The sequence below is a fragment of the Carcharodon carcharias genome, chromosome 8 (genome assembly GCF_017639515.1).
Source record: "Carcharodon carcharias isolate sCarCar2 chromosome 8, sCarCar2.pri, whole genome shotgun sequence".
Classification (NCBI taxonomy): domain Eukaryota; kingdom Metazoa; phylum Chordata; class Chondrichthyes; order Lamniformes; family Lamnidae; genus Carcharodon; species Carcharodon carcharias.
Window position 1 is genome coordinate 154090002 of NC_054474.1, and position 12275 is coordinate 154102276.

A 12275-nucleotide genomic window follows, 5' to 3' on the forward strand; every position below is an offset into this window, starting at 1 on the left:
TTTTTCACCCATGGTCGTTGACAGGGCCCTCAACCGTGTCCGGCCCATATCCCGCGCATCTGCCTTCACGCTTTCTCCTCCCTTTCAGAAACATGATAGGGTCCCCCTTGTCCTCACTTATCACCCCACCAGCCTCCGTATTCAAAGAATCATCCTCCGCCATTTCCGCCAACTCCAGCATGATGCCACCACCAAACACATCTTCCTGTCACCCCCCCTGTTGGTATTCTGTAGGGATCGCTCCCTCCGGGACACCCTGGTCCACTCCTCCATCACCGCCTACTCCTCAACTCCCACCAATGGCACCTCCCCATGCCCACGCAAAAGATGTAATACCTGCCCCTTCACTTCCTCTCTCCTCACCGTCCAAGGGTCCAAACATTCCTTTCAAGTGAAGCAACATTTCACTTGCATTTCCCCCAACTTAGTCTACTGTATCCGTTGCTCCCAATGCAGTCTCCTCTACATTGGAGAGACCAAACGTAAGCTGGGCGACCGCTTTGCAGAACACCTGCGGTCTGTCCACAAGAATGACCCAAACCTCCCTGTCGCTTGCCATTTTAACACTCCACCCTGCTCTCTTGCCCACATGTCTGTCCTTGGCCTGCTGCATTGTTCCAGTGAAGCCCAACACAAACTGGAGGAACAACACCTCATCTTCCGACTAGGCACTTTACAGCCTTCCGGACTGAATATTGAATTCAACAACTTTAGGTCTTGAGCTCCCTCCTCTATTCCCAACCCCTTTCTGTTTCTTCCCCCTTCCTTTTGTTTTTTTTTTCCAATAATTTATATAGATTTTTCTTTTCCCACCTATTTCCATTATTTTAAAATCTTTTATGCTGCCCCCACACCCGCTAGAGCTGTACCTTGAGTGCCCTACCATCCATTCTTAATTAGCACATTCGTTTAGATAATACCACCAACTTCAACACCTCTGTGCTCTTTTGTTCTTTTGTCTGTGACATCTTTTGATGATCTGCTCCTATCCTAACACCTCCCCTCCACTTCTCCACCCCCCCCCCCCACCTTAATCCAGCTTATATTTCCCTCTCCTTGTAAAGAAAGATAAGTTCTGTTGAAGGTTCATGAGGACTCGAAACATCAACTCTTTTCTTCTCCGCTGATGCTACCAGACCTGCTGAGTTTTTCCAGATAATTATGTTTTTGTTTTGGATTTCCAGCATCCGCAGTTTTTTGTTTTTATTACGGCTGGTTGAGTAGGGTCTGTACCTTGCCCATTGTGAGTAGCGGCTGGGGCATGCTGTTTAATATTATCTGCCAGTCTTTGGGACGTATGGCATCACACTGGCACTGAAATTCTCATACCACAATACTCATTTGTGTGATAGGCAAATTGTCTTTTTGGCTTGATGGCAGCATCCTGTTAGTGGCAAATACCACTCGTGTTGCTACTGTATAGTAGCAGCGGGAAACAGCTAGCTTCACCTGTTGCTATAATTGTTGAGATACCTTACCCTTCTAGGGTAATCTGAGGTAGACTGGGCACTTTCTGGACTGAAAGTGAGGGCCTTAGGCCCATTCATGAGTTTACGCGATATACAGCGTGAAATGATCTGGTCAGGGTAGCCATTATCCTGCAGGATGTCTTTGATGCCCTTATTTCAGCATCAAGCTTGTATGGTGAGCAAATGGCTCCGGCCCTCTTTACAAAGTTGCTGATAAGACCAATTTTATTGCATGTGGAACTGTAAGAACTCCTGTATATTGACTAGCGGAGGTAGGCTTGTGTGGGCCGTGGTAGAGAATCCCCTGGCAGATTTCTCAACAAGCATGTCAAGGAAGGGGAGTTCATTTGGCTGCTCCATTTCAAAGGTGAATTTGAGCGCAGGATCGAGCCCATTAAGACAACTAAGGAGATTGTTACATTCAGCTGTGGGTTTAAATGTAGCAAATGTATCATCCAAATATCAGAAATATGCGAGGGGTAGAAGGTTAGGTGTCATTCCATTGAAGACACATTTCTCACGGAATGCAGCAAAGACGTTTGTGAGAGCTGGGCCTAGAAGAAATCCCATGGCAACACCATCTAATTGGGCATACATGGTGTCATTAAAATGCTTGGCCATTAACTGTCAGTCACCATCAGTGGTGCATTCTCCATGGCAATGCCACTTGCCAACCAATTAGCACACTCTTCGCATACAGTGTAAATTGTTTTCCCCTATATTGGCATTCTTGCGAGTGTCCTGATAAGTGCAAGACAAAAAGCTTTGACACGTGTCTTTTTTCAACAAAACATGAAATTGACCAGTTATAGATGTAATTGAAACAAGGATCTGGAGGATGAAGACTTGGTTTTTTAATATTTCCTTTTAATCTAGAGTGTACTGATACAACACTGGTCCTTTTTTTTTCATTCTGTTATGACATAACGGGAGATGAGAAGTGTATTAACTGTAGTAAGAGAGAGCAGCGTATACACACAGCGTGTCTATAAAGTCCTCACACAAATCTCAACTTTAATAACTTCGGATGTGCACTTGACAGTTGTGAACAGTATATGAAAAAATAATTTATATAGTTTTGAGGCAATAAAGTTCACATTTCTAGGCTTTAATATAACTGTCATCTTTTGCAATACATCATTCAGTCTGATTTCCAATTTGTTGAAAACACAGTTTGTGAAATAAAAAAAACATATTAACATATAAAACATATGCATGTACACATAAATTCATAAATACTCACACAGAGGCTTGTTCATAGCCGCACGCCCAGAAAAACCCGCCAAGCACATTCTGATAGACACTTTCATCCAGTCACCCAAACAAACGCACAAAATGTTTATCCTCTTCCTGTAAGCCCACCCCAATCCCGTTCCATCTAGACTGTTGTGGTCCATTGCAGTTGATTGTTAAGCAGGCTCTGGAAGAAACCAGCCTACCCCAGTTCATTGCGCACACTTTACTCTGATCACGGGATTGGCCTTTTCATTTACTTTCAGAAGCAGAAACCAACGCCAAGAGGCCACGAACCACGATCACTGCCAAGCAGTTGGAAACTCTGAAGAACGCCTATAACAACTCCCCGAAACCAGCTCGCCATGTCCGAGAACAGCTTTCCTCTGAGACTGGGCTGGACATGCGTGTGGTCCAGGTATGAAAACACTCGCTCTTTTTAAAACTCTTAACTGCTGGAAGTGTGAAAGGAGAGGAGAGAAAACGGAAAATACAAAGGTCCACAAGGAGAGAGGCCAGTGTTGCTGGCCCCTGCTTAGAACTAATGTAGGGGACAAAGCACAAAGAGCAGACATAGGCAAAATGGGCCGAATGGTCCTATGAATCTTATGAATTCATCTCCCGATGTGGTTTCATCCGACACCACATAACTAATAACAGCAACTGAATGAGCAATGGAGCTGTGCGAGAAAGGTAAGAGTTGCATTGCCGCTTTTAAACAGGCGTGAAATGATTTCCACTTTATGTTGATGAGTGAATCGGGAGAAACTGTTCCTATTGATAGCAGGGTCAGTAAGTAATAGGGGCACACAGATTGAAGATAATTGGCAAAAGAATCAGAGGGGAGATTCGTTTAATGCAGGGAGCTGATATGACCTGGAATGCGATTTCTGAAAGGATGGTGCCTGCAGATTCAATTGTAACTTTTGCAAGAGAATTGGGTAAATACTTGGAGGAATTTTCTTTTCCCAGAACGATGTAGAAAGGTCAGGGGTGGGGTTGATTAATTGATAGCTCTACCAAAGAGCTGGCACGGGTATAATGGCCTAAATGGCCTCCTACTGTGCTGTATCTTTCGATGATTCTATCTGTGTCTATGACCCGAGGGGAAGGACTTCCTGCTGTCTACTTATCTAAATGAATCCACCTGCCTGAGAAGGAAGTCCATTATCCACGTTGGCAGCTTTCAGTGAACACTACGGCAATGGTAGAAAGGACAGCAGTGTTATTACACTAATGCTCAGCACATTGGAATCAAACTGCTCAATGCGTTATAATTCATGGTGGGGTCCAGTGATTTATTTCAAATAGCAGGGAAGAAATTTGAAGTAAATGTGTTCAGTGTTCCATAACATCATGGGTGGTGAATGTCATTATGCTTACTCAGTTTCACATTGAATTTTGGGCAAAGAAACACACCATTCAGCCCAACTGCTCCTCGCTGGTGTTTGTGCTCCAAAGGAGCTTCCACCCACCTTACTTCATCCGACCCTATCAGCATGAATACTTTTGGACATTGTGTGTCAGGTCAGGTTATTGTATGCAGGGTTAGGCAATTGCTTTTGCAGTATCTGCCAAGAGGTGTTAGGAATAACATCAGACACAATAGCAACAACTTATATTTATATAGCGCTTTTAAAGTAGTAGGGTGTCCCAAGGCATTTCACAGGAGCATAATCAGACAAAATCTGACACTGATCCAAAGAAGGATATATATTAGGATAGGCGACCAAAAGCTTGGTCAAAGAGGTATGTTTTAAACAGGGTCTAAAATGGAGAAGAATTAGAGAATTAGGGAAGGAATTCCAGAGCCTAGGGCCACCAATGTTGGAGCAAGGGGATTGAGGGGTGTACGATATGTACAGAAATGGTGTTGATGTATTGATTTCAAAAATGTTTATTGGTGTTACAGTGGTAATTAGATGATACTGCTTTACCTATAACATTAGAAGTGTGACCATTGCCTTTGTTCCTTGCTTATGGTCCCAATGGGCCTGGTTGTCTCATTAGTGTTCAGTTAATGGACAGATTAGATTTCCCATTATCCAAGCTCACTGGGCTAGCCATCTGATCAGATCCTAGGGATGAAAGACTAGAGGACATAGGTATAAATGATAAAGGAAAGGTTGCAGTTGCCCTTTGAAAGGAGTTCCTAATGTGGTGCCAATTTTGCAGGAACTGTGGAATTATCCAAAATGCAATGGAGCAAATCCTTGCAACATGCCTTGATTGAAACAGGTAAGATCCTGAGGGATCTTGACAGGGTCGATGTAGAGAGGATGTTTCCTCTTGTGGGAGAATCTAGAACTAGGGGCCACTGTTTAAAAATAAGGGGTTACCCATATAGGACAGAGATGAGAATTTTTTTCTCTGATGGTTGAGAGTCTTTGGAATTCTCTTTCTCAAAAGGCAGTGGAAGCAGAATCTTTGAATATCTTTAAGGCAAAGGTAAGTAGAATCTTGATAAGAAAGGGGGTGAAAGGCTATCGGGGGTAGTTGGGAATGTGGAGTTGAAGTTACAGTCAGATCAGCCATGATCTTATTGAATGGTGGAGCAGGCTTGAAGGGCCGACTCCTGATCCTAATTCATATGTTCGTATGTAACATAGATTTGAATTTGCAGATTTTAGGGCATGTGCTGACTCCACAGTACTGTCTTGGCCCTTCTGATCAAGGCTACATTGTATTACTGCTGTCATGACCTTGGGCTATGTGGCTGGTGCTCAGATCATGGGGTTAGGCTGTGGAGAGATACTTTTCCTTGGCAAGTGCAGGGGTGTATGGGGATCACAAAGTTACCAGATATTGTAAAGTGCCTACATGGAACAGATACAGGCCATTCACCAAGTCCATGCCAGTACTTATTTTCCACAGGAGCTTCCTCCCACTCTTTATCATCCAACCCCATCAACATAACCTTCTATTCCTTTCTCTCTCATGTATTCATCTAGCTTTCCCTTCAATGTGCCAATGTTATTTTCCTCACCTACTCCTTGTGCTAGTTCCACATTTTATCCACTCTCTGGTAAAGACGTTTCTCCTGAATTTCCTATTGGATTTATTTGTGACTATATCCCCTAGTTCTAGTCTCACCTGCAAATAGAAACACGCTCTCCACATCTACCAGATTAAACCTCTTCATAATCTTAAAGACCTCAAACAGGTCACCCCCTCAGGATGTCCCTGAGACTGTACATTGCCTATGGAAAGAAGCCAGCACAATGGGATCAATGTCCCTTCTGCTCATCATGTGTTTTTTTTTGGTGAATTACCCAGTTCTGAAAATAACATCTATAAATAAGTGCTTAGTTACAGTGACTGCTCACTGAAGGTCAGCAATGCAATCAGGCTCAAAACTCACTGCACACAAGCTGCTAATGGCATCACATTCAAAGAGCTGCACCATTCTGATGATTCGGCATGAATAATAGCCAATAGTAAGAAAGAAACCCTATTTCTTCTGAATGGCAAGTAATTGAACACCCTGCATACTGATTAAATGGGTTAAATCTTTCGCTTGTTTTTTTGCAGTTAGTCACAGCTCAAGCTGTCTCTAGGCTTCCTGTTTGAAAAATAAAACTTCTACTCAGAGTGAAAGGAATAAGATGAAGCTTCATTACATTTATTGCCAATCTGATAGCAAGAGACCAATTCGAGGAATATTTGTGTGTAGAGAAAATGGTTTTCTCTTAGGTTGCAAGTTTCATAATGGGGAGAAAGTGCTGTTGAGCCAATACTACTGCAATGCTGACAATCCAAAGGAAGAATTATACTTCAGCTTTAGAGTAAAGGGATTTCTGCTAAACTGGGAATGAACACTGCTCTGAAGAAGGGTCATACAGATTTGAAACATTAGCTGTTTTTCTCTCCACAGATGCTGTCAAACCTGCTGAGTTTTCCCAGCATTTTCTGTTTTTCCTTCTCACTGCAGTGGCTTCAGAGAGGTGCTGGGAGAGAAGGCAAATAATATTTTGAAAACAACAAAGTGCTGTTGACTTTGTTCTCCTGGCACCATGCTCATGCTTGAAGCACTATACATTCCCACTGCTGTCTGAGAAAGCTGCCAAGCCCAGCGCCAATGAATAGTATACCTGGTCCGTTTTTCCACCATTCTGTTTACATAGAGATGCTATGAAGAACTGGTGTTCACTTAGCCACATGGGTTCAGCAATGCTATAAATGTTACAAAATTTGAGAAATTTGTTTTCAACTGGGTTTGAAACCAGGTTAACTTGGTTTGATCCCACTTGGAGCATAACTCCAGTCTAGTTTAGAAATTATACACCAATGTCTTAGATACCCTGAGTGTTCTGTAAACCCATTTGAAGTTGACTTAGATGTTTAGAGAGTGTGAAAAGGCCAACTTCTGCTCTTGAAACATTTCAAATTGAACACAGAACTCATTTGGATAGGGGAACTGCATTTCAAGCTAAGTAGCATAAGTGAGGTAGTGGCTGGTTGGAACCCATATTGCATCTAATGATATATTAATTTGTCATAATGCTCATCTTTTACAGACATTTCAAGGTGAATTATGCTGCAGTTCCTGTCTCAATGTGATGCTACTTTTGAAATGGGGTACAAGATCACTGATCTGAGTGCAATCTTGATTACCTTGACACCAGTTCTGGGTTTCACAGCATTTGTGTTACACCTGCAAAACCATTACTATGAACTTTTTTTTAACTGTTTCTTTACTAAGGTTAAAATTTCACTGGTATTCTGACCTCAAGGAACTTGAGCACAGTCATGCACAACTGATGGCATAACTCAATGATCTAAGTTCTACACAATGCCAAACTGGTAGTACAATGTAATTTTTGCCACATTCACCTCTAAACACTATGCAAAAGGTTGAAAATTAAGGGCCTCAGTATCATCCTCAACAATAGGAGCAAGACCTGCAGAAGGTTATTTGGATAATTATTTAACTTCCATGGGCATCTTCACATTGAACTATATGCCTTGTCATTTTACAAGTGTATACAGATCTTAAATTTTTGCCCGCAAGGTGTGGGCGATACTGGCAATGTCACAATTGCAGCTCATTCCTAATTGCCTTGAGCAGGTAATGGTCGGCCTTCTCCTTGAAGTGAACACCAGGATATTTACCCAACAGCAGTTAAGAAACCGTGATAGGTCTGCCAGCATGGTGTGTGACTTGGAAAGGAACTTGCTAATATATGCGCTAACAATCCACTCAGCCAGGTACCTTTGCAAAGAAGATGCAATTAAAAATAACGGAAAAAACATGGGCAAAAATTATTTTGAAAGCAGCAAAGCACTGCGGAGTTTGCCCTGCTTGTGAAGTTCCTGGCACCATATGCCTAAGCTTGATGCACTATTCATGCCCTCTGTTGCCTGAGAAACTGACACGAACAATGCCAGTAAGCAGTGTATCATGCCCTATCTTCCTTCAATCCATTTAGATAGATACACTGCCAAGAATTTGCACTTACCTAAGCACATGGGGTTACTAATGATGTAAAGGCCTGCAAGGATCTACATGAATGGTGGAACAGGCTCGAGGGGATGAATGACCTACTCCTGTTGCTGAGTTGCTAATGAAACTTGAGATACCGGTTCTCAGTCGATATGAACAAGTTGATTGCTTTGATATAGGTCTGGTGCTGCTGTGGGTCTCCTGTATTGCTACTTTGGTGGGCAACAATTGATTGTATATGAATGCTGTTTGGTGAGAGAGGATGAAGGTTTCTTTGGCATAGGACATTATCTGTTCATTCAGAATAAAGAGGTTTAAGATGATGATGCTAAGGATGATTCTTACCCCATGGTGTGATCCATCAAATTGCACTGTGAGGTGATAGGACAGCTGTTTGCATTCCCCAAACTGGAAAATCCTCCACTTCTGCTGATATGTCAGGAGAAGCAAAGCATATTGACAACGTTGTTAAGCTTTTAAATATGAGGCGGTGTGATGTCTGATATTGCCAGAGTATGGATTTCCCTCAAGCTGCTGACTACAGTTGAAAGAAGCAACTTGCATTTATATTGTGCCTTTCATGAGATCAGGCCATCCCAAAGCACTTCTTAAATAATGAAATACTTTCAAAGTGTAGTCACAGTAAGAAACGCAGCAGCCAATTTGCACACAGCAAGGTCCCACAAACAGAAATGTGATAATAACCAGATAGTGTGTTTTAGTGATATTGGTTGAGGGATAAATATTGACCAGGAGACTGAGCAGAACCCCCTCCCTTCAAAGTATTCCACCCGGGAGAGCAGATCGGGCCTTGAATTAACATCTTATCTGAAAGACAGCACCTTCGACAGTGCAACACTCCCTTCGTACTGCGCTGGACTGCGAACCTAGATTATGCCCTTGAGTGTCTGGAGGAGGACAACCTCTGACCCAGATACATGAGTGCTATTACGTGAACCAGAGCTGCCTAATTACTTTTGTTTAGGTGGGTGCATTCAAGGTGACCTTGAGGCTTATTCCCACACCAGTTGAACTATTGATCCAGATAACAATGAATTTTAAAGCGTGATACTGGCTTTTGTATTTTATACAATGGAACAGGCACCATGCACCACTGTTTGGTGGTTCAAAATGATTGACATCGAGGTTATAAATACACCTTTGCTTTTGTCTCCATTAGGTTTGGTTTCAGAATCGACGAGCAAAGGAGAAACGATTGAAAAAAGACGCTGGGAGACAAAGATGGGGCCAATATTTCAGGAACATCAAGCGATCCAGAGCAAGCTCCAAATCAGACAAGGACAGCACCCAAGATGATGGGGTGGCCAGTGATGCCGAAGTGTCCTTCACAGGTTGGTATCTGATAGTCATGGTGAGTTGGAGCTGAGTTTTAATTGCTCCAGACAATGAATGAATCCAATAACTAACACCTTTGGGCTGCCATTCTAACAACAGCATCTCCAATACGTGGAGAGACTGGAGAAACTGGGATTGTTCTAGTTTGAACTGAGAAGGTCAATGGAGATTTAATACAGGTGTTCAAGACTTTGAGGGGTTTTTATGGAATGAATAAGGAGAGGTTGTTTCCACTGGAAGTGGGGGTGGTAACCAGAGGACACCGATTTAAGGCCATTGAAAAAAGAACCAGACAGAAGATTAGTATTTTTTCATTATGCAGTGAGCTGTTAGCAAATGCAAAACATTGATGGAAGCAGATTCAATAGTAAGTTGCAAAAGGGAATTATACATATATTTGAAAAGGGAAGATTTGTGTGGCTATAGTGAAAGGCAGTTGTGGAAGGGTGGAACCAATTTGATAGCCCTTTCAAAGAGCTGGTTCAGGCACCATGAAGTGAATGGCCTTCTAAATTACTCCCAAATGGGCAATAAAAGGATGGAAAATCTAACAAAAGAAACAAGCATTGGTAGAGATTTGCATCTCTGAAAAACACCCTGAATGGCTTCACATGCAATGAATTCCTGTGCGGTGGATGGGAGCGGTGGGGGAGGAGGTGGGGGGGGGGGGGGGGGGGGGGGGGGGGGGGGGGGGGGGGGTGGGTTCTGCAAGTAAATAGGAAACTGAGCAGGGAAATGCTGGAAATGCACAACAGAGGACGGCTCTTGGCTGGAACATTGCCTTGCCTCTCCTTTCAAAAGCTATCCTTATTCTTTAAAGTGCTCAAGTTTTTTTTATTCGGGTGTCACTGGCTAGGCCAGCAATTATTGCCCATCCCTAACTGCCCTTGAGAAGGTGGTGGTGAGTTGCCTTCTTGAACCGCTGCAGTCCATGTGGTGTAGATACACCCACAGTGCTGTTAAGCAAGGAGTTTCAGGATTTTGACTCAACGACAGTGAAGGAATGGCCATATATTTCCAAATCAGGATGGTGTGCGGCTTGGAGGGGAGCTTGCCGGTGGTGGTGTTCCCACGTGTCTGTTGCCCTTGTCCTTCAAGGTGGTAGAGGTCATGGAGTTGGAAATACTTCCCCTTTGAAAGTACAAGGGACACTGTCACTTTAAATTGAAATTACTCATCACACAGTGCCAAAAAACAGCCTTAACAATAGTTCAATTGTGAAAAATATTTAGCATTGTTTGTGCTGATCTTTTAGATTAGTGCACAATATTTTAGGAATAATTTCGTGCTGAAAATGTCATGTGATGATATTGGGTATCAGATGTCTATCTGGAAATAAAAGCAAAGTACTGGGAATGCTGGTAACCCGAAATAAAAACAGAAAATCCTGGAAATGGCAGCATCTGTGAAGAAAGAAACAGAGTTAACATTTCAGGTTGATGAACTTTTATCAGTTCTGATGAAAGATGACTTTCTGGAGTGGGTTAGAATGGAGATTTACCTCGGTTGAGTGTTTTCCTCAATGTATTGTTGTACAGTTTTACTGGGAACTGGTGTGCCAGGATCACTGCTTCTGCCTTGTCCCATATGACGTACCTGGCCAGCTTTGCTGGAGCATCAGAAGATGCATGGGTGGGTGTGGATCTCCAGCGGGGAGCTTATAAACCGGTGCTAGTTAGAGCCCCCCAGGCAGAAAGCATCACCAAAGATGCATTCGAGCATGTGGTTCACAAGGAGATTAGGTCTCTTTTGGCATTTGTCAATATCTGGTGTCTGGGTGAACTTGCTCCCTCCCACAAGTAACTCTCTTCCTTGGCTTGTTGGATTTTAATGTGTAATTGTTGTTCTTACATATAGATGAACATTCAATGTCGGACATGGGCCATCCGAATGGGATGTACAGAAGTATGAATGACACCTCTCCAGGCCTGGGCAGACAGACTGCGAGCAACGGAGGCTTCTCAATCGACGGTGTGCTCTCCCAGGACCAATACCACGACCTGAGATCCAACAGTCCTTACGGTATCCCTCAGTCACCAGCTTCTCTGCAAGCCATCCCGTCTCATCCGCCCCTTATGTCCAGCCTTGTGTACCAGGACACTGGCTTGGGGATCCTGGCTCAAGGAGGAGGACAAGGTATGAGCCAGGCCATGCGTGTCTTAGGAGCAAATGGACCCAGTTCGGATCTCTCGACAGACAGCAGCGGAGGATATCCCGATTTCCCGGCCAGTCCTGCATCCTGGTTGGACGAGGTGGAACACGCACAATTTTAACACACACACCCATGCACACGCACACTCTCTCTCTCTCTCTTTCTCCTTAAACACACGCACACAGACACATACACACATGTACACGCCCCTACACACACAGTCTCTCTCTCTCCTTAAACACACACACACACACACACACGCGCACACACACACGCACACTCTCACACACAAATACACACACACACCCTACACAAACACACACACCCTACACATACAAACACACACCCTACTCACACACAAACACACACACACACATGCACACTCTCACACACAAATACACACACACACCCTACACATACAAACACACACCCTACTCACACAAACACACACACACACGCACACTCACACACAAATACACATACACACCCTACACAAAAACACACACACCCTACACATACAAACACACACACACACTCTCACACACAAATACGGACACACACACCCTACATACACAAACACACACACATTCTATACACACACACACACACACACACACACACA

General features: G+C 43.4%; 1 protein-coding gene across 2 annotated transcripts in view; it reads left to right on the plus strand.

The window, feature by feature from the left end:
* Positions 1-11774, plus strand: part of lhx3 (LIM homeobox 3) — a 158178-nt gene extending 146404 nt beyond the window's left edge. For both annotated transcript variants that reach the window (XM_041194123.1, XM_041194126.1), the window contains 3 exons: positions 2969-3120; positions 9326-9497; positions 11359-11774. In XM_041194123.1, coding sequence (XP_041050057.1) covers positions 2969-3120; positions 9326-9497; positions 11359-11774 — 740 coding nt within the window. The remainder of the gene's footprint in view (positions 1-2968; positions 3121-9325; positions 9498-11358) is intronic.
* The last annotated feature ends 501 nt before the right edge of the window (positions 11775-12275 follow it).